The following is a 21,973-nucleotide window of genomic DNA, read 5'->3' on the forward strand; positions in this document are numbered from 1 at the left end:
CTGAAGTAAGGGGACCCACGTGAGGGTCAGGCTTGCTGTTGGCCCTCATGATGCACAGAATCTGTAGAAGAACATTCTACACTGAGAAGGGAGATGGACTGGGATAGTGAGCCCTCTGAGGGTGTCCAGCACTGGGCTGTGCATACACAGCTACTCCCCTACTGGACTGTAGCTGTGGGATGCCAGGACCAAAGGCTGGCCACCCCTGCCTCTGTGTCCCCTGGCAGAGCAAACAAATAGCAGGGATACTGGGGAAGTCCAGACCAGCTTCCTCTACCTGGAGCTTCAAGCTTCACCTGTGACCCTCCTGGGAATGCGGGCAGTCCTGCTGCTGGCGGATATCTGATTCAGTCAAGTTCTGCTTAGTCACTAAACCCTCACAGCCAGAAATTGTCGACACCTACACACACACACATGCACAAGCAAAAACCACTCCGTGGTTGTGTACTAATACAGCAAAGAGGAGGGTTTATTTTCCCACTGCTCCTGACTTAGCACGTTTTTCTAGCATACAGTGATTCACTCCCACCAAGTTTCATTCACTCAGACACAGAGCCCCATGCCCCCCACCATCTTTACAAAGCCTGGCTCACACCCCCAGATTCCCTCTTCACTTCACTGCCGGCAGTTTACTCCCTCTGCCCGCACTGCCTTCCCAGTCGTGGGCAGAGATGGACTCAGAGAACCCAGCTGTCTGTGGGGGATGGATACCTTACTGCCTTACAGCCATCTGCCGTGGGGTCACAGTTTATTTGGGTCATGGAACTGCATGGTGCCACGGAACTGCACGGTGCCACGGGTAAGAGCATAAACTCCGAGTCATGCTGTCTACATTCCCCTCCTGGGAACTAGCTCTCTGAACACAGGCAGGTTCTCTGAGCCTCCGTTTTCTCATCCGTGAAATGGGGCTTCCTAAGCTTGTAACCAGATTGAAATGCTCAGAGGATGACCAGTGTTTGGTCGGTGCCGCCTCAGTGCCTTTGCTGTTGTCATCGTCCAGTGTCCAGGCTCCCCGCCTGGCTGGGCAACAGCCCACAGCAGCCCTGCCCGAGCTGGGGGGAGCCATGCACACCTGCGGGCCCCTCAGAGGTGGCTCCAGCCTCCCTGCCCACGGGAAAGCTGTTTTCTTTTCTTTTCCACAGAGTTTAAAGTGCTCATTATCTCTTTGTGCTCTGTTCTGAGAGCAGCACGGTTCACCCTGGCATGAGGCCCCCTAATTGCCAGGGAAAGGGACTGTTGTGAAGGATTCGGCAGCATTTAAGTGCTAAAAACCATCCACTGAAAAGGGTGGTTGCTTCTGATTAGGCTTCTCAGAACCTCAGCCTTGCAGCGACCTGGGGGGTGGGGAACAGGGGCTGGCCGAACCCCTGGGCTGGGGCGGGGATGGGGCTCAGAGAAAAGCTGCGGCCACGGGAATGGCAAACTGGGAGATGTTCTTGAGGAAGCCCATGCGGTATTCGGGGGTGGGGGGGGCTCTCAGTGCCTGGACACCCGGATTATTGCTCAAAAGTATTTAATGAATGAAGCTGGGTCCTGCAGCTATGATGAGGGGGTAAGTGGGCAGAGGGATGCAACAAAATTGAAGCCAGAGTTCCCAGTTGAGAGGATGCAGAATCACTAGGGAAGAATATTAGAAGACCGTTTCCCAAAGTAGGTTCTGTGGAACCCTGGTCTTGCAATAAATAAATAAATAAATAGAATTGCTCTGTGGAATAAAGAGGAAGGATGGGGTGGTTTTTGGCCAAAGGAATTTGGGGAATACTGCGTACTATATGGCTACCTACTTGAAGGGTCAACATCTGTCCAAGGCCGATAAAGGCACCGAGTAGTTTTGCAATAAAGAGATTTATTTAACAATCTTTTAACCCAGTGTATCCCAAATGTTTGATGAGGGAACCTTTTTTTTTTCTGTGCCCCACAAAACCCTTCTAATCTCCAGTGTTTCTAAAAGTGTGTTTCGTGGACCACCCCAGCTGCACTCAATTTAACCTAGCAACACTCCTCTCTCCACATGACTCTGATGCATACTGACATCTGAGGCCCAGTGGGCTTGTGTTTCTAGAACACCACCGGGAAGCCATGCAGTCAGAGTCGGGAAGCGCTGGACGTGCTGTGGGCTCCTGGGGCACAAGCTTTAAGGACATTGCCGAGGGGCAGAGAGGAGGGGTCTCGAGCTGGTTCCTGTCAGAGACAAAGACGGGGGACAGGTAGGACCTTTGTTTCTCTGAGTCCAGGAAAAGCACAGTGGTCCAAAGAGGAATAGAATCCCGTATCTTGGGTAGCACAGTGTGACATCAGAGCCCTTCCCACTGACACCACGCATTACTAGTGCACCGGGGAAGCCGAGGCTCAAGAGTACAGGGAGGGCCTGGGAACAAGCCAGGCCCCGGTCACCCTCTGCTCTATCCTCTGCTTGTCCTCGCCACTCACGTGGCTCCTCAGTGTAAGGGGTGATTTAGAGAGTGAGGTGGGTCTGGCTCCAGGTGTGAGGTTCCAGAAATCAGACTGCTGTCTGCCTGTCTGTGGGTCTCTCTGGAAGGCCCTGCCCCACAGTAACCTACAAGCTTCTTGGGCACACGGATAAACCTGTCTGCAGTCATAAGAGCGTTTTGTGGATCAGGTGGCGTGTAGGTTGGGGGTGTTGCAAGTTTGAGGATAGGTGTCCGGAACTCAGGAAAGGAGACTATTCAGACACTTCACAGGCTTAGATGGGATCTGAAGCCTCCCGGTCAGCTTGGATGCTGCCAGCGCATGGCTGGGGCACTGGGGATGGCCGTGTGAAGCTCTTGGTTCCTGGTGGTCTGGTTTCGCTGTGGCTCTGCCCGGTGAGGTCTGGCTCCTCTGGGCAGGGCCCAGGGCCGCTACCTCAACACTGACAAGGAACAGCATAGGAAGGCTCAGCAGGTGCGGTTCTGCCATCTCTGGGCTGATTTGGTGGAGATTGATTTTGCTTCCAAGTGCCAGGCAATGTCCCCAGCCCCTGCTGAGAATTGGTTGTGTGCATCCTTATATGCCTGTCATATTCCATTGCAACAGCTCTGAGGAAACGTCCAGATTCATGTTATATGCTGTGCATATTGTGTCGAATAGAGTGACAATAAATAGGTCAGCCCCTGGGACCCAGACTTCCATCGAGAGCTTCTCCAGGCTTGCCCTCTCACCTGTTAATGGGGTGACCTTCCTGTCCCATTCGGCACAGACCGGACAAGCTGCTGGCCCACAGCCCTTGGCACCTCCAGCTCGCGACCCAAGGACCCTCCTTCTTGCCCAGGGCCATCACGCCTCCTGGGCTGCCAAGTGGCACAGCTCCGGGGTCTTGTCCACATTATTGTTTTCCTGGTTGTGACCTTCCATCCCTTTATCATAGTCATTCTCTCTCCTGCCCTTGTGCCTCGCTCTTCAGTGACCTTGAATCCTAGTTTGGTAGATCGATCTTGACATCCCAGTCTGTGACTCCATCATTTAGGCTCGAAAGCAGCTGGTAGAATCTATTTAATCAGTTGACAGCACTGGAAGCAGACTGTATGCCTCGCTTGGCCACTGTGGAGGGCCAAGAAGAGAGGGTAGCTGCTCTAGTCGAGGGGCTTACAACCTACTTGGGCTCGTGGATGGGCTTCAGGGACATTATGCTAAGTGAAGTCAGCTGGTCACAAAAAGACAAATCCTGTGTGATTCCATTCAGGTGAGGTATCAGAGAGGAACAAATCATGGAGACAGAAAGTAGGAAGGTGGGGGTGGGGTTCGGGAGAGGGGAGATGGGGAGCTCGCATCCAGTGGGATTGGAGGCCCAGTTTTACGGGGTGAGAGGAGTTCTGGAGAAGGATGGCAATGAGGACTGCACAACCACGCGAACGTACCTAACGCCACTGGACTGTGCACTTGGAAATGGTTAAGATGGTAAACTTTAGGTTATCTGCATTTTACTGCAGGAAAACAATTTGGGGGGGAAACTTGCCTTGAAGAGTACCATTCTTTTTTTTTTTTTTTAATTTATTTATTTGAAGGAGAGAGTGTGTGTGTGCAAGTTGGAGAAAGGGCAGAGGGAGAAGGAGGGAGAAAATCTCCAGCAGACTCCCCGCCAAGCATGGAGCCTGACATGGGGCTCGATCTCATGACCCTCATGACATCTCAGCTGAAATTACAAGTCAGATGCTTAACTAACTGAGCCACCCAGGCACCCCAAGATTTAACATTCTTATAAGGGAACCATTGACAAGCAATGGTCGTAAGCTGAATTTGTAGGTGCCATCAGTTGGGTATTTAAAGCATCAGGGATCAGAGAAAGAGAGACTTTGTGTGCTACTCTGAAGGACAGTGAACTTCGCTCTGGGTGAGGTCTCAGACACATACTTCAGAAGCAGAATTTATTTGTTTATTTGATTTTGTTGTTGTTTTTTGACCTTTGCATTTGAAATGCTCTACTACCCACAGGGGCTGGCTAGGTCAATAGAGTGTGTGACTCTTGATCTCAGGGTCACAAGTTCAAGCTCCATGTTGGGCATGAAGCCTACTAACAAAAAAAAAAAAAAAAAAATGTGAAATGTGCCTGGATTCTGAGGTTTGAGGCCTGGAAAGGGTGTTGTGGACATGCCAGATAACATCTCAGGAGGCCTGGGAGCTGTCTCCTTGGGGGTTGATTGTGTGTCTCTCTAGCCATGTGCAATTTCAGAGTTGCATTTGAAGCAAGCCAGATGCCAGGAGCTGGGATGGGGAGGATGATGAAACAACTCAAGAAGGGAGGAAGACGGGGTGATCTGGAACATTAGCAGTCAGCTGATTGGAAGACTGAAAATGATGCCATAACTGATTAGCGATGTCTGCCACTGGTGGGAAGGGGCTTGGCAGCAGCATGCGTGCCAGAAGAAACCCATCTGGAGCACACAGTATTGCACTCTCAGAGACCACTTTACTTAAATACAAAGAATCTCAAGTCCAGACTTCACTAAGGTCACAAGGCATGGTCACTGTGGCAGGAGGAAAACATAAGCTTAGGGAAGACGGCGGAAGTTTATTGAGGTGAAGGTCAGCTCAGCAGACATATTGTAGGCAGTGAGCAAAGAGCCATGGGGGTCCAGTGAGGTGCCTGCCAGCCAGTGTCTCTGATCCAGAACAGGAGAGGGGTGTCGAAAAGCAGATGGAGTGAGAACTGCCACAGGTGAGCTCTGCAGCCGCACCTCACCTTGCAGGGGTGGTACATTCAGGACAGAGCATGGTGACTGCAGCTTGGGAGGTCAGATGAGCTTCCTGGAGGAGGCAAGCTTTGATGGAGATGGACAGGCGAGGAGCAAGATGGGCTTGGTAGGACACTGTCAGTAATGAAAGGGATCGTGGGACCACAGGACTACACAGGTGTGGGTAGGAAGGACCCAGGTGCACAGAGCTGCCGTCTGGCACCATACAGAGAGGCTTATGGCCCGAGTAAATGTGGTTGATTGACAAGAAGATTGTGGCACAGTGGAAAGAGAAGGAGCTCTCAGGGCATGGGGAGGGAGGAGAAAGCTTTGTCACTTAGACCCTAGGGCTTCTGGCTGCTGATGCCATCAAGAGAGGCCAGTCCTGATATTACTGATGAGCTCTGAGGTCGTGCCCACTCTCCTTTGTTCCCTCAGCCACACACACGCCCTCCCCCACCCCCCCAGTTTACTGCTCTCCCTTTTCCCCACAGCCCCTCATTGTCTCCTGCCGGTGTCTGCTCGGAGCCCAGCGCTTGGGCCCCTCTGCTGGGAGGCTGGGCTACTCAGCCTCTCCACTGGCCAGTGTGCCCCCTCTCCTTTTGATTGATTAAAGGCTGACATGCACCTGCAAACTGCTTGCTCTCCCTGGAAACTAAGCTGGTTTCCACGTGAGGAGCCAGTGAGTCGGGCATGCTGAGTACAGTACAGTAAGGGAGGAGAACGTGCTTACCAGCTCCGGCCAATGTGAAGTGAATGAGAAGAATCCAAAACAAAACCAAACCCTCCCCGCCCCCATCATGGGCCTTCTCTGTCAAGATGCTGGCGTCTGCCGTCGCTGGGAGAGGTAGGGGTGGGGTCACCAAGCCCACTTCAGGTTCTTTTCTAGTCCACAGGGGCTTTGTTCAACAGGCTGTGGGGCGATGTTGGCCGCAGGGGAATGGCCACCAGGGAAAATAGCACGTGGGACTTTTCAGGGGCTGGCCCCTTGGTAGGGTTGAATGTTGGGAGTCAGAAACCAACCTGAGCCGGCATGGATCTGGACTTGTCTACCCAGGCTGCTGTGTTTGTAGGCTTTGGGAAACCCTAGGGCTCAGGTGTTGGGTATGGCTGTGAGGACAGGAGAAGGTCACAGGGTTGGGGCAGGGGCAACTGGTGACTGCGGGAGGAAGGGACATGACTGACCACCCTCACAAAGGGCGTTTGTGGACAGGTGGATAGTTGATTGCCATATTAGTTTGCTAGGGCTGCTTGATTTTACATTTCTGATCCCCATACTGGGTTGACCTAGTGAAAGTTATAGTCATCCCACAGTTCTGGAGTCCAGAAATCTGAAATCAGGGAGTTGGCAGAGCCATGATCTCTGTGAAGGCACCAAGGAAGGATCTGGTCCGGGCCTCCCTCCCAGCTCCCCGTGGTTCCTCGGCTTGTGGCAGCATGACTCCAGTTTCCCCATGGAGTCCTCCCTCTGTGCGTGTCTGTCTCTATGTTCAAATTTCCTCTTTTTATAATGAGACCAGGCTTACTGCGTTAGGGCCCACCCGTGTGATGTCATCTTAACTAATTCCATCTGCAACCACCTTATTCCCAAGTAGAGTTACATTCTGAGGTACTGGGGGTTAGAACTTCAACATACGAATTGGAGAGGGCCACCATGCAACCCCAACAGTCACTGAGGTGCACTTGTGGGGCCTCTAGGAAGTCCTGGCCAGGACAGAGTGGGTCATGTTGGAGATCACCAACTCACGTAGGGCTTGGGACCCCTGGACACTCTCCAGGCTGCTGTGCTCCACAGAGCCCCTAAAGTTATCTAGAATACCCTGTGTGTCCTGCTGTTTCTACACACCAACCCCTTTGCCAGGATGACTCTGTCCCTGCTCTTCCCTCTGCTTGCATGACCCTCATGAATACTTGTATCCCCTGTTCAAGGGAAGACTGCAGGAAACTTGCCTGTGCTACTGTGGCCCCTTGAATCAGTATACATATCACACTGTCTTAAAATTTTTTATTACATGTGTGTCATCACACACCATTCTTTGCAGTCAGGGCCTGTGACTTTTCCACTTCTGTGTCTTCAGTGTCTGGCCAGGCCTAGCTTCATGGCAAGGTCTCAAAAGAAGCTTGTCCAGTGTTGGAGCTAAAGGACCTGAGATGTGGCAGGTTTGGGGAGAGATCAGTCATAAAGACAGGGGATGCTACCAGGAATCTAACCAGGAGGTCCTAAAACACATGGAAAATGTGCACATATCACATGTGTACAGTTGAGTGGGTTTTCACAAGCTGAACACATTTATGTAACCAGCACCCAGATTGAAAAACAGAACATTACCAGCTCACCCATGGCTCCCACCCCACCCCCGGCTTCTATCTAAACTCTATCTCCTCAAGTTTGTTAATTTGCCTATCCTTGAACTTGATATAAATTAAGTCATAGAGTTGGTACTTTTTTGTGTCTGGGTTCTTTTGTTCTACTTTGTGTTTTGGGGGATTGACTTCTGCTGTTGTATGTTGCTCTAATTTGTTCATTCTCCCTGCCGTGTAATAGTCCAGTATGTGAATATACCCCAGTTTATATGTCTGGTCAATTTCCGGTAAGCGTGGATGTATTAGGCATAGGACTGTTCTGTACCTCTGTGCTTCACTGCTGCTGGGGAACATCTGTGCACATTTCGCTAGTGTTTGTTCCTGGGTGTGACTTCTGGGTCATGAGTCGCGCACACTCTCAGATGTACTGGAGGTGGAAGTATTGATGATGAGCGTGGACTGTAGGGGTAACGAGGGATGGATGACATCAGGAGTGAAGGCAAGTTGCCAGAGAACTTGGAGAGATCATTAGCCAAGGGGCAGAGAAGCCAAATTGTAGAGACTGGATGGAATAAAGTGCTTTCTGTCTACGGGATAGATCATGTAGGGGACATTGGAGGACAAAGACTGGAGGGGGTTGACTTAGAGAATTTAATCGCTGGTGTATGTAACCTTGGTCAATGGGGGCCTCTCTGTGCTGCCTGGTTTTGGGAAGTGGGGGCTTAACCCTAGAGGAAGTCAGCCCCTCAACATGGACCTGCCACCGTGTCTGGCTTTGCAGAATCTCCATGCCTGGGAAGAAGCCACTGCTATCAGGCTGGCGATGGTGGCAGCAGCTCATTAGTGTGGCAGCATTGAGTAGAGAGCGATGGACTGAGGGCAGCAGAGACCCATGCTATTTCTATACCTGCCTGTGCAGTTGTCAGACACCATCAAAGTGAGGGCCTATGCCTGGGGGGACACCAGGGGTCCTTGTGACTCTTACTGGGCGCACCAGCAAGGATGCTCACCCTAGTGGCTCTCTCAAGCCCACAGGCTGCCCAGAATGACCAACTGAGGGGGGAGAGGGAAGGCCTCTGCAGCCCTCTCTGTGAATGGGCCTTTGCCCACTTGTTCTCAGTGTCCTGAACTAGGAAATAACACCACCCTTTTCATTCCCCGTCTTTTCCAGAATGGCAGCAAAGACAACTCTCTGGACATGCTGGGCACGGATATCTGGGCAGCCAACACCTTTGATTCCTTCAGGTAAGCTCCCCGTGGTGTATGCCTCTGCCTGGGGCTTCTTGTCCTTACAGAAGCCCCATGGGGTCTTTGGAAGTTGAGTAAATGTTGAGCGTTCACTGATCAAGAAGTAGAGAGAAACAAAGAGGGGGCAAAGTAGAAAGGATGAGACCGCTGAGGAAGGAGTTCAGAGAGAGAGAATGGAGATCAAAGGAAGGCAAATGAGGGGAAAAGAGAATCCAAGGGAAAGAGAGAAAGAGAAGGAAAGGGAGGCTGAGAGAGGGTTGGTGGGAAGAGAAGACAGATGCTAATAGTTCAACCACAGGGAAGCGGGAGAGAAGACAGAGGGGTGGACTGGTGGTTGGCAGAGCAAAGGGAAATGGCGCATAGCCGACGATGGAGGCTATGGCTGCAGGGAGGTCCGGAGGAGGGAAGGGCTTTCAGGAGTTCAGACTCTGGAAGGTTCCTGATAGACTAAGTTGGAAGAACAGGTATAGGCCAGGGCTACCTCAGTATGGGGGGACGGTGCCCTTGAAAGGTTTGCTAATGGGTACATACCATCTGTTCATTCCTCTGGGGAGGGATGGCTTCGGACTGTGGATGGTAGTTACCCTTTAGCTCCACTCTGCCGCTGGCTTGGGGCTGGCCAACACTGGGCATGCTTCAGGCCTATCCCTGGCTCAGACTCCAGTTTGCACAGAATGGAAGCACCATGGTCTCCTGGGCCTGGGGCTGATGGCACCTGGCCTCCTGGCACCTGCCTTATCTCCTCAGAGCCGCCTTGCCGCCATTTTGAGCTGCTGTCAGAAGCTTCTGGTTTTCTCTCCAGCCTTCCTCACATGTAGGTGTGAGAGCAAACTCTGGGGTGTTTTAGAGGGACCGCTCGCTGTAGGATAGGCCGCAGACCGACACTTGTGTTTTACCGGCACACATTATGGCATAGCGAGGTTGAAGAGAGGTGAGGGCTTGGCACGCAGCCTCCTGCCCCTGTGTCTGTGAGCAGAGCTGACACCACAGGCTCCATTCTGAGTGAGGGGTCTCTGTCGACCCTGCCCTTGGCTGGTGGATGCCCTCCCCGTCCTGCCCACCTCTTTGTGAGGACACTCCCTGCCAGGCTTGTGCCTACTTGTCTGGTGCCCATCAGGAACTGGGCTGGCCGCCCCCTTACCTCCTTACCTTTTCTCATCCTCCAGTGGTGCCACCTGGGACCTGCAGCCCGAAAAGCTAGACTTCACCCAGTTCCACCGGAAGCTGAGACATACGCCCAAGCAGCCCCTGCCTCATATCGACCGGGAAGGGTAAGCGGTGACCAGGGGCTCTTACACAGGGGTGGGAGGGGTTGCAGCCATCCAGGGGTTAACAGGGGCCTTTCCCTAGGTGGGCAGACAGACATCTCTGCTGCACCGGGGACACCCAGGTGGCTGATGTCCGGAGAGCTCTCTGCCTAGAACCGCAGACTCACGGGCCTCTCTCCACCCTTCCCTGTCCAGCCTCCTCCACCCGCACCGCCCGCTCCTCTTCCTGACCACTGCGGCTCTGCTTGTCCGCGATCAAGTGCAGTGGGTCTCACTTTGGATCGGGGCCACTGGGAGACTTGGTAAAACAGCCAGAACATCCTGAACGCTGATTCGGGAGGTCTGGGGTAGGGCCCGAGAATGGGCATTCCTAACAAGTCCCCAAGGGATGCTGGTCCCGCTGGACCAGGGACCCCCACTTTGAGAACCACTGGTAGTGTTTGTTTTTATACCAAGTTGTCCCATCCTCTGCTTTTTTCATATATCACTGTTGCCTTCTTCTCTTGATGATCCGTCCGGGCCTGGGCTGACCTCAGGACAGCAATGTGACTGACCCAGGGGAATAAGACAGATGGTTTTTTTTTTTTTTGGCCTTTCTTTTTTTAAAAAATAATTGTTATTCATTTAGAATTCCCGTAACAATGCATTCACCATTTTAAAGTGTCCAGTTTCATTTCGCTTAGTATTTTCATAATATGGGGTAACTACCACCTCCCTGTAGTTTCAGAACATTTTCAACACCCCAGAATAGAATCACATCCTCTAAGCAGTTATGCCCCAGCCCTCTCTTACACCTGGTGACCACCAGTGTGCTTTCTGTTTCTGTGAATTTACCTCTTCTAGAACTTTCTTGAAATGGGATCATACAAGGTCTTTACACTCTGGCTTCTTTCCCTCAGCATAATTTTTTGAGGTTCATCCACATTATGTAGCATCTATTAGCCCTTTGTTCCTTTTTGTGGCTGCGTAATATTCCATCCCGTGGCTCTGTCCCTGTTTGTCCATTCATCTGCTAATAGGGATTTGTGTTCTCTCCATGCCCTGGCTATTGTGAATGATTCGGTCATGAACCTTCGTATCCAAGTACTTGTTTCAGTCCCTGTTTTCAGTTCTTTTGGGTATGGGCCTGGGGATGAAATTGCTTAGTCATATGGTCCAATTCTGACACCAGTTCTGTCATGTGTTTGTTTTTTCCTCCAACACCACCAAGCAGTTTTTTGATACCAGCTGAGTGTCCCACGATTTGGCTCAATTCTAACCCAGTCTACCTGGAAACACCATCAGACCCCACAGGCTTAGGCTGAGAGCTCAGTCCTACATACTGTCCCTTTCCCCCATTACAGAAGGCCAGGTCGTCACCTGTGCTTCAGATCTCTGACTCTAGGTTGTAGGTCCAGCGACCCCCTCCCTGGTTTCTATGGATTTGCTGGGGCGTGAGGGGCACGGGAGTTGGGAAAACACTGTACTCACTAGATGACTGGTTGATATAAAGGCATATAACTCAGGAACGGCCAGATGGAAGAGATGCATAGGAGAAGAATGGGGAAAGCTGCCAAGCTTCATGCCCTGTCCAGAGTGCCAGTCTCCCAGAATCCCTGCGTGAGCTCCTCCCCGAGGCCCTCCAAAGCCTCTCCTTTGGGGCTTTTTTGGGAACTTCATTACATAGTCATGACTGATTGAATCACTGGCCATTGGCCCCTTTCCCCTCCCTGAAGTCAGAGTTAGGACTGGAAATTCTAACCCTCCCATCACAAAGTTAGGTCCCCTGTCAAACAGGCCCCTCCCTCCCTTAGGTTCCCTAAGTGTTTTTGCCAGAGTCGCTACATTAACATAACAAAAGATGCCATTATCTCTGTCTTGGCTTAAGGAATTCCAAGGATTTTAGGAGCTCTGTACCAGGACTGGGGAAGAAGACCAAATAGATCTTCTATAAATCACAATACCACCCATAGTAATTCCATGTTTTAAGCTTGTGAGGAACTGCCAAACGATTTTCCACTGAGGCTGTGTATTTTCCCACCAGCAATGCTCAGGGCTTCTGATTTTTCCACATCTTTCCCAACACTGGTTGTTCTCCTCTTTTCTTTTTTTTTTATTATGCTGATGACTTTTACTTTTCCTTCCAGTCCCTTCCTGTCCACTCCTGACTCCTGTCACTGCAGATGTGAACATAACTGAGATTATTGGTTATGTTAAACGTAACTGCCTCTCACCTGCTCCCCACCCCACTCCCCAGCAGGCACCCCTTCTCTGACACTCTGGTCTCACCAGGGCCTTGAGCAACAGCCTGGGGAGGGAGGTGCTTTTGTCCCTATTCCAGATATGAGAGAAACGTAGCTCAGAGAGGCAGACTAACTTGCCCAAGTAGACAAGCCATGATTTAATGCCTTCTGATGCCATCCAGTGCTCAGGTCACCACACCAGAGTATCTTCGAAGCAGCTTAAGCTCCTTAAAATTCCATGCAAACTCATGTGCTTGTGGAAATTTTTCTGGGGAGAGACCCATCACTTGCCTGTACTTTCCCAGGGGACCCCAGGCTCTCATTACGGCTCCTTTTTCCATTGTCCCCCCGTGTGGGTTCCATCAGAACTCCCTAGAGCATTTTTGCTTGGGTAGAGAGGAGAGGTGGCCTTCAGCATGGAGGTGCCCTCTTAGAATGGGATAGAGCAGAGGTGAGACCCGGGCCCCCCAGGTTCGGGGTGGGGGGTGGGGATCCTGAGTGTACCGTCCAGTGGCCACCTTGTGGCAGGAACTGTGTCACCCTTAGAGGCCAGCCATACTGGGGACGGACGCCACATGCCCAGCCACTGCAGCATCCCTCAGAAGCAGGGGACCAAGGTTGGTTGCCAAGGCTTCCCGCATGCCAAGGCTCCATGTTTCCATGGAGGGACAGAAATCAGAGAAGGCTGTTGCCTTGGAAACCCTGTTGGCAGCAGTGACTCAGCTGGTCTGTGGCAACCTTCTGCCCTCCGAACCTGCAGTTCCTCCAGGGAGTTCTGAACCCCAGACAGGATGGGTCTAAGGGGACAGCAGCCCCCCCTTGCACACGGTCTCCTTCTGCCCCCAGGGGCCGCTGAGGTGAGGATGAAAGACCGGGCCTGTGCTGAGCTAAGCTGGTGCCTAGTGTGTGCTTGGAGCCTGGGGCAGCTGGGAGTCCAGAGGTGGGGGGTGGCACACGTGACCCGGGGGAGAGGGTGTCAGCCATTGCAGTCAGCCAATGGTCCCCAGCTTCCTCCCTCCCATTGCCATGCTGTGTATGAAATCCAGAGGCAAGCCATCGGTACCTTCACTGGCCAGCCTGCAGTGAGAAGGCAGCCGGATGTTTCCAGACCTCTTTCCGCCTCCCTGTGTGCTTGCAGCCCAGGGCATCAGGAGGCTGCAGCCGGGCTGACGTGCCCCTCCCACCCCAGCTCCACCTCCCAGAACCGAGCTGTCCTTCAGGCCCCAGCCCTCTTAGCACCATCTTGCCCCCTTACCCACCCCCATCTGCCACACTCTGCTGGCAGGAACGCTGACATCCCATACTTGGGCTTAGCTCCAGGCCACTGCCTTGCTGCCCTCTGCCCAGGACATTCTCCCGCGTTCTCTGCTTGGCCAGCTCAGGACCCGCCTCCCTCCCTCTGCCCCAGACCATTCTGGATGCCTCTGGACGGTCTGGGCAGCATTCCTCGTGGTTCCCGTGCTGCCCCCTGTTGCCCCTGAGAGGCCCAGTCTATGCACTGTTTACACTGGGGCCCAACCCGAGCCGGAGCCTACACAGAAACACTTGTTGAACGAGGGGGGGGGGGGCGTAGATGTCCTCCTACCCTCTTCCACCCAAGCCTTTCTGGGATATGCGGCCACTGGGCTCCTCTGTCTGTAAGGCTTTCAAGATGCTTATCATATGCTGCCCCCTACTGGTGATGGGGCTCACTGCCCTGTCAGATGAGTTGAGGGTTTGTTTCCCAAGAACTGTGAGTTGTGGAGGGCAGGAACTACACCAGATTTCTTTTCCATGACTCCAAGGGAAGTTGACAGGGCCAGAAAAATAGACGCTCAGTAAATATTGAACAAATACATGCTCTGAAATTTGAGAGTTGCATTAATTCTGCAGCTGGAAAATTCTGTAGCTATCACACCGGGCAGCCCTCACGGTGCCTGGGTCCCTAATAATAACAATGAGAGCAGTGGTCACTAATCCATCCTGAGCACCGTTCCAAGTGTTCGCCTCACGCCATTTAAAACTCACCCACCTTACGGAGGCAGGAGCATTATTATCCTCACTTCGACAGATTGCGGGAACTAGGAGGCACAGAGAAGTGAGTAACTTGCGTGGGCTGAGGTCAGCTACAAAGTCTAGGCTCTTAATCAGTCTCTGTGCTGGCGCTCTTCCCCCGGCAGCAGCCAAGACAGTGGCAGTGAAATAGTAGCAAAACAGTAATAGTAGGAATAGTAGTAAGATAGTTGTAAATCATGTTAGTACTAGGAGTAGTAGCCCTAGTGGGGATAATGTATTTACCGTATTTATCTTATTAGAATTTGATGTAATTATTGCCCGTAGTTACCATAATAATATGTGTACCATTGAATATGGTATATAAATACAGATGTGTGTATATGGGGGCGTACGGGTGTGCACGTATGTGAATACCAAGCATGATTCTAAGTGCTTAGATACATGAACTGATTTAATCCTCCTGCCACTACTCTTGATCCTCAGAACCTCCAGAGAGGTTAAGAGAGTCATAGGATCACCCAGTTAGTAAGGGATGCAGCTGGGGTTCCAGCCTGGCAGTCCAGTCCCAGAGTCTTTCAATCGCAGGAGACGTGGGTGATGGATAGCAAATCGAGGCCAGTGTCTGCAGCCTGATGATAGGGCTGCCTGCAGAGGGCATGAAGACAAAGCATCGGCATCTGAGAGGGCTTGCTGGATTGGCCCAGAGGGAGGCTGAGGAAGGAGAAATCCCTGTTGCCGGCCTGTGTGACCTCAAGAAAGTTGCTTAGTCTTTCTGTTCATTTGTTGTCCCTCTGGTATAATGCGGGAGATGATGGGCTTTTGCAGGAGCTGTGACAGGTTTGGGGGTATTCGTCAGAAGGAACTTAGCATCTTTGCCTGGAAGGATCAAAGGGAGCTCTGGGACCTCTGTTAACCTCCCCAATGGATGTCACATTAGTGATCCCTGCCCCTGGACTCATCCCAGCACTCCCACCCGTACAACGTCCTTCATTCTCGAGGCAGGGCCCATGTTGCCAGGCCTGGGGAAGGAGGGCATGCTTCTCCAGGGCTGTTTCCTCGGGATGGGACTGACTAGTCCTGCAGGCCTTCGGGAGGCAGGGCCAGGTGTCTGCTCTTTCTGCTTGCCGGGCCGGGATAGGATGCATAAACCTGCCAACTTTTCAGTGCCTTTCTGTCTTTTCTGATTCAGGTGTGGAAAAGGGAAGCTAGAAGACGGGGATAGCATCAACCTGAACGACATCGAGAAGGTTCTTCCAGCCTGGCAGGTAAGTACAGGAGCAGAGTCTCCAACCCCTCCAGCCAGGTCTGGATCCTCGGTGCGGGCAGAGCCTACATGTTCTTTTGGCCCCTTGCTCCAGCAGGGTGGGACTGGGTGTCCCTGAAGCAGTAAATGGGTAGGGGTAGGTGCCCGCCGACGGCCAGTCCCATGGTGATGCGTGTGGCAGCACACTCTTGGCTGTGCTGTAGTCATCGGTGGCAGGCCTGAGAGCTCCCAGAGGTGAAACGGGGCCGTGCTCTGGCAACTCGGAGCCCTTGGAAATTTTCTGTCCCTTGACCTGAAGTCTCTGCAGGTGAGGCGTCCTGCGGTGTGTTCTAGTGGGACGTGGGACTGCTGGGATTTCCAGCATGGTCAGGGCTATTTTTAGGCTTTTGAAAGTGGAGTTGTCCTGCCAGCCTCCAGGTGTCCTCTGTGCTTGCTGATATTATCATCGATTGGGCTCCTTTCCCTGAATTAAGCCAGGCTCTGGGACAATAGGATCCACTCAGCAAAGAGCAGATCTGAGTTCTCTAGATGTTTCTGGTGCAGAAATAGTAGGAATCTGCATCCGGGCATGGCACTGGGACCTGCCACAGCCGAGTAAGAAACAGTCTCCAAGGTGACTGAGCCCACCCCGCCAGTGATCTGCCACCACACTCACCATATCCTGCTTTCCTTCCCACCTGAATCTCATGCCACTTCACCTTCACCCATTCTCTCCCTCCTCCCTTTGTGCTTGTCCCATTTGGGGGGTTCAGTGTCCATGCCTCAGGCCCATTAATGGGAGACGATCAAATGCCCAGTCAAGGTCTCAGCAATCTGAAGAGGATGGGCCTTGAGCTGGTTTTTTCTTTGTTTTTTCTACTTGGCGTTTATTGTCTTTCTTAGATCTTAGATCTATTAATCCAGTTTGGATAACCTTCAGCCACCATGTCCTCCCACTGCTGGGATTCCAGTGATACGTCTGCTGTGTTTCTTCCTATTTTCCCATGGCTCCTCAAACTCTGCTAATTTTTTTTTAAGTCTTTCTTCTCAGTGTGCTTCGTTTTGAATAGTTCCCATTGCTGTGTCTTCAAGTTCATTAGTCTTTTTTTGCAAAGCCTAACCTAGCATTAATACCATCTAGGATATTGTTCATTTCGGATATTGTGTTGTTCATGTCTAGAAATTCCATTTAGATCTTTTTTTCTCTGTCTTCCATGTCTCTCTTCTTCCTGCCCATGCTTTCCCCAATCTTCTTGAGCATAAGGAATATATTGATAATAACTGTTTTAAGGTTCTTCTCTACTGCTTCTGCCATCCATGTCATCTAAGTGTCTGTTTGTATTCATTGATTTTTCTCCTGGAAATATTTTTGTATGCGTCCTGGTGATTTTAGATTAGTTGCCAGGTATTGGGAATTTTACATTGTTGGGTGCTGGATTTTGTTGGTATTCATTTACGCATCCAGGAGATTGTTTTGGAACACAGTTAAGTTACTTCAGAAGAGTTTGATCTTTTCAAGGCTTGTTTTTAAAGCCTTGTTAGGTGGAAGGCCTTTAGTCTATGATACCTCTTACTCCACTACTGAGTCAATACCCTTCTGAGATTGTAACCAATAGAAGTGTTTCAACCTCATCCACTGGGAACACAGAATGTTTCTAGCCCTGTGTGATCTCAGAGGATTTTTCTGTCCATTCCTTTTAGGAAGCCTTCTACTGGCTCTGGAAGTTTCCCCACACACATGCACAAATTAGTGCTCAGCCAGAGACACGATGGTCTGCAGATTTCTGGATTTCTCTTCTCTGGTGCTCTGCCTTGAAAATTCTAGTTGCCTCAGACTCCCTGAATTTTGAACTCTGTCCCCGTAACTCACTGAGACCACTTGGCTCTGTGTAGACTACTCCCCCTATGTTGTAGTCTAGAAATTCTCTTCCAGGCACCAGACTGGAGCACAGATAGGGCTCACCTCATTACAAAGGGAAATGTGTGACCTTCTGGTGGAGAAACCTGCCAGAGTCTAATTTGACCATATGACTGAGGTTAACATCATTAGCAACGGGATGGGTAGCCACCGTGTGCTGTCTGGTGTGCTGCACGGGAAATCCAACAGCATTTCCAAGGGGTCTCCTGCTAAGAAAGCATGGCCCGAGTCTGATCATAAGGAAACAAATGTAAGGACATTCCCTTGAACTGCTTGTATATGAAAGACAAGAAAAGACCAAGGAATCTTCCAGGTCGGAGGAGCCTAAAGAGGCAGACTGAAAGCCATGTGTGTTCTTTGCTGAGATCCTGGACCAGAAGACTTTATCAGACAGTTGGAGAATGTGAATGGGGATCTGGGGAAGGGGACAGTAGTGACGCCTGGGTGTCGGTGTCCTGACCTGAAGGGCTAGATGACGGCTCTATAGTGAAGTGTCCTTGTTTCTGAGAAATACACAGTAGAGGATTTGAGGAATATGGGGCTTCCTGTCTGCAGCTTGTCCTCAAATGTTTAGAGAAAATAAAAATAATGGGTATGGAGATGCACAGATGAACTGAAGAGCAAATGGTGAGCTTTAATAGTCGGGAACTCTGAGTGAGGAGCATAGGGAAGTTCTTTGTATCGTCCTTACAACTTTCTTGTAAGTTTGGGAGAAAAAGAATCCGTATCTTCAGCCATGGTGTGTAGGTCAATGGCATGGAATATCCCAGTGCACGGAGCATCCTCTGGGCTGGATCTGTATTCAGTTATCACCGCTAATATAAAGCTAGCTTTGGTGCAAAAGATAAAAGGATAACGTACTCAGAAATTACTATTTTATTGCTCCATTCCTAAATGCTTACAGCATTCGTGGTTGATAGAAAAAGTTGTTTGAGAGACACAGATCCAAGTGAGAATCCAAATTCCCCTGCCCTAGGTGAGGTGTTCACCCTTTGGCCAGAAGCGGGGGACATCCTAGCCAGGAAGGTAACTCGTATGACCTCTTTCTCCTATTTGGTGCCTGTCTCCTAGCTCCCTGGGGAGCAGAGCAGAGTGGAGGGACTTTCATTTACGTTTGAAGGGCAGGAAGAGCTGTGCCCCTGGCTGGGGGAGGCATCAGAGCTCAGGAGTTAAGGGCTTGGCATATGGACCCCAGATATAGACTTCATGGCATCCTGGTCCTGCCATTGACTAAGCCAAGGAAATGGGCTAACTACTTGTCCTTGTTCTGCCTCAGTTTCCTCCTGTGTAAAATGAAGATAATGGCAGTCCCTACTTCAGAGGGGGGTTGGCGAAGATTGAGTACTGAGTTCATGTGCAGCATTGAGAACAGTGCCTGGTGCTCCCTCCTGGGGTGGGCTCCCCTGGCCTGGTTCAGAGACGGGAGAGGGAGCAGTTCCCTGTGTCCCACCCTGGGCACTTTTCCTAAGTGACCTCCCAGCAGTGCAGAAAGATTGCACTAGAAGTCAGGAGAATCAAGCTGCAGACTTCCACCCCAGAAATGCTGTCACCTCCCCTCCCTCCGCCTCAGTTTACTCATCGGTAGAATGACTCAGTTGGACTAGATCACAGGTCTGCAAACTGTGAAGCTCTTGGATTTTTCAGAGCTGCCTTGGGGGTCCTACTAGGAGTGGGGAGGCTGGAGAAGCAGTTTCAGTGGCCCCTACTTGGCCTCACCCAGAACTGCTCTGCTGTTGTCTCTAAACCAGTCTACTATGAATTGTTTCATTAGAGGAAATGGTTCTACTACTAATCCGATGGTGAGAATCATCAGGCAAGCACATATTCCACATTTTCTCTCTTTCTTCCAGGGAACAATAAGTCAGCAAGCACTCCTGGTTCTCCGGGGCCGCATCTGACACTTACAGTCTTAGGGGCTTCTGGTTGTGGAGGTCTTCCCCACCGTCATCTCTATATGCAGTGGGGGTCCACACAGCCATCCGGGCTTTGGTGCTCCCATGCACACATGCCACTGTGAGTCAGCTTTACCCCTGGAAAACTCGGAGCAGTTAGGGCCCTAAACCCATGGTACTGAACCTGGGCTGCATATGAGATCTGTCTGGGAAGCTTTTAAGTCTACAGCTTTCTGGTCTTAACCTAGACCCACTGCATGAATTATCTCCTACTGCATAATAAATGCTTCAACATCTAACAGCTTAAAAAAACAAAAAACAAAAAACAGACATTTACCATCCCATGTACATTCATGGGGCCAGGAATCTGGGAACTGCTTGGCTGGGGGTTCTGGCTCAAGGGGTCTCTCCTGAAGCTGTTGTCCAGCTGATGGCCAAGGCTGCAGCCATCTGAAGGCTTGACTGGGGCCAGAGGGCCTCCTTCCATCATGGCCCCTCACCCACCTCCCCCGGTTCCACCTTGTTTGTTGGCTCAACGCCTCATTTCCTTACCCTGCGGGCCTCTTCCTAAACTGCCAAGTGTCCTCACAAACATGGCAGTGGTCTTCCTCCAAGCAAGTGATCTGAGAGAGAGAGAGCATCCAACATAGAAGTCTCAATCTTTCGTACCGGAGTCTCAGAAGTGACATGCTCTCCCTCTGCCACATGCCGTATGTCAGTTGCAAACACACCAACCCTGGCCCAGTGCAGAAGGGACTGCGCAACGGTGTGACTGTCAGCAGGCAGGGGTCACTGGGGCCGGTGACCACACCCACTGACTCATACCCAGGAATGTATATTTTTTTAAAGCATCACAGGGCATTCTGCCATTTTATCAAAATTACCAGTAAGAGTCAAACTCCTAGAGTTATAGCTGGTAACACTCCTGGCACCTTTTGTACTTCATACAGGCACTGTTAGGGCAAGGCTGACAGGCTTCCTGATCCCCAAACCCAGCTGTCACAGTGGCAAACAGTACCATGGCAGTGGCAGAGGCCCTAGGAGAGCATGTTGGGATGATTTCTCCAACAAAAGTCCGAGTTTGAGGAGTACGTAGACACCTATGCTAGTTAACCACCATTAGTTAACCTCCTCTGCAGGCTAGTGGTTAATTTCAGTAGTTAACCGTATCTGAAGCTTCTCTTTCCCTGGTCTCGGTTATCTGAGGTCAGCTGAGGTGCAGGAGCAGATGTCAGTGACAGCCTAACCTGACGTCACAGGCCTGCGTCCTCCACCTCACTGCCTCTCCTCACGCAGACCTGTTACCACCTCACATGGTCACGGGAAGGGTTGAGTACGGTACAGTGAGATTTTGAGAGAGAAACCACATCCCTATAATTTTAATGACAGTATAATTGTTTTATCTTATTGTTGTTGATCTCTTACTGTGCCTGATTTATAAATTAAACTTAATCGTAGTCTGCGTGTCCAGGAAAATACAATGTGTGTGTGTGTGTGTGTACACAGTTCAGTACTGTCTGAGGTTTTAAGGCTTTAAAAGGCATCCACTGAGGTCTTGGAACGTGCCCAGGTCCCTGTCCTCGTGAGTGAGGTCTGGGCCCTCTCCCTGCAGACTTCGCCTGCCTCCTCCATGCTGCTACAGAAAATGTTCTCTGGGACTTGAATGAATGGCTAAGTAGGGAACATTGACTCCAGGGACCCCCCAGTCTTAATGACTATTCGAAGGAGCTCTGGCTTATCTCTCACTGGGAGTCGCACATGGGGTGCACGTCAGGAGCGGTCCTAGGTAGTATTGCCTCGGTCAGGTCAGATGCTGTTACCTGGGTACCTGCCCAAACTCCCCTCCAGTCAAAGCTGAGGACCCCTATCCCCGATGGCCCTGCCTGGTTGTATTTCCACAGAGGGATCCTCGGGGACCCCTATCGCTGGGACTTCTGGGGCCAAGTCCCTAGAAGCACCCAAGGACCTGGGAACAAGGCAGATAGGTGCCCCTGTCTTCTGGGTATAGTTCTTCACCCATAAAAGGTGTTTAGGTGGATAATAAGGTCTGATGCTGGTGGTGTTGACTGTCCCCGAGGTCTGCCTGCCTATCGTGATAACTGAGGGCCTGGGTGATAGCCAACAGACACATCTTAGCATCTGCGAACGCTCGGCCGCCTCCAGTGAGCTTGGGCAAGCACGGTTCCCCCACACTGCTGATGGGGGAGGGCAGCTGGAGGCTCTGAGTGCGGTGACACGGACTTGGGGGTTCATCAGTCATGGTTCCAGGCAGTGATGCCACAGAATGGGGCCAAAGCTGAGGCCCACACAGTTGGATCTAGAATGGAATCCCAGGGATCCCGCCTGCACTTTGGGCATCTCTGTTGGGAGCTGCGTGAAGGTGGACTGGGGTTAGCCCGCCACGTCCCAGTGATGTGGTCACTACCGTCCTCATTGCTTGTTAACCGCAGCAGTGGATCCCAGCTCCACAGAGCCTGGGGCAGCAGCCACATGGGGGACACCGGCTGCACTGCGATCTGCTCCCGCTAGAGGGCACCAGCGCGCCACTCTGGAGGGAGGCTCTTTAGGCTGACATTTGCCTCACAAGTCCCTTATCCCCAGCAGCCAAAGGTGTCCTGGCCTCCCTACTGGTGCTCCGTGTGCCAAAAAAAAAAAAAAAAAAAGGCTCAGGCCCTTGCCGGCCAGAACAAGGGACAAGATGAGGTGGGAACA

The 21,973-nt window shown here is 51.4% G+C and overlaps 1 protein-coding gene across 4 annotated transcripts in view; it reads left to right on the top strand.

The window, feature by feature from the left end:
• CTIF (cap binding complex dependent translation initiation factor) overlaps window positions 1-21,973 on the top strand; it is a 279,477-nt gene that overhangs the window by 97,738 nt on the left and 159,766 nt on the right. For all 4 annotated transcript variants that reach the window (XM_059409620.1, XM_059409622.1, XM_059409623.1 and 1 more), the window contains 3 exons: window positions 8,647-8,720; window positions 9,890-9,994; window positions 15,398-15,473. In XM_059409620.1, the coding sequence (XP_059265603.1) occupies window positions 8,647-8,720; window positions 9,890-9,994; window positions 15,398-15,473 (255 nt within the window). The remainder of the gene's footprint in view (window positions 1-8,646; window positions 8,721-9,889; window positions 9,995-15,397; window positions 15,474-21,973) is intronic.

The sequence above is a fragment of the Mustela nigripes genome, chromosome 8 (assembly GCF_022355385.1).
Source record: "Mustela nigripes isolate SB6536 chromosome 8, MUSNIG.SB6536, whole genome shotgun sequence".
Taxonomy (NCBI): domain Eukaryota; kingdom Metazoa; phylum Chordata; class Mammalia; order Carnivora; family Mustelidae; genus Mustela; species Mustela nigripes.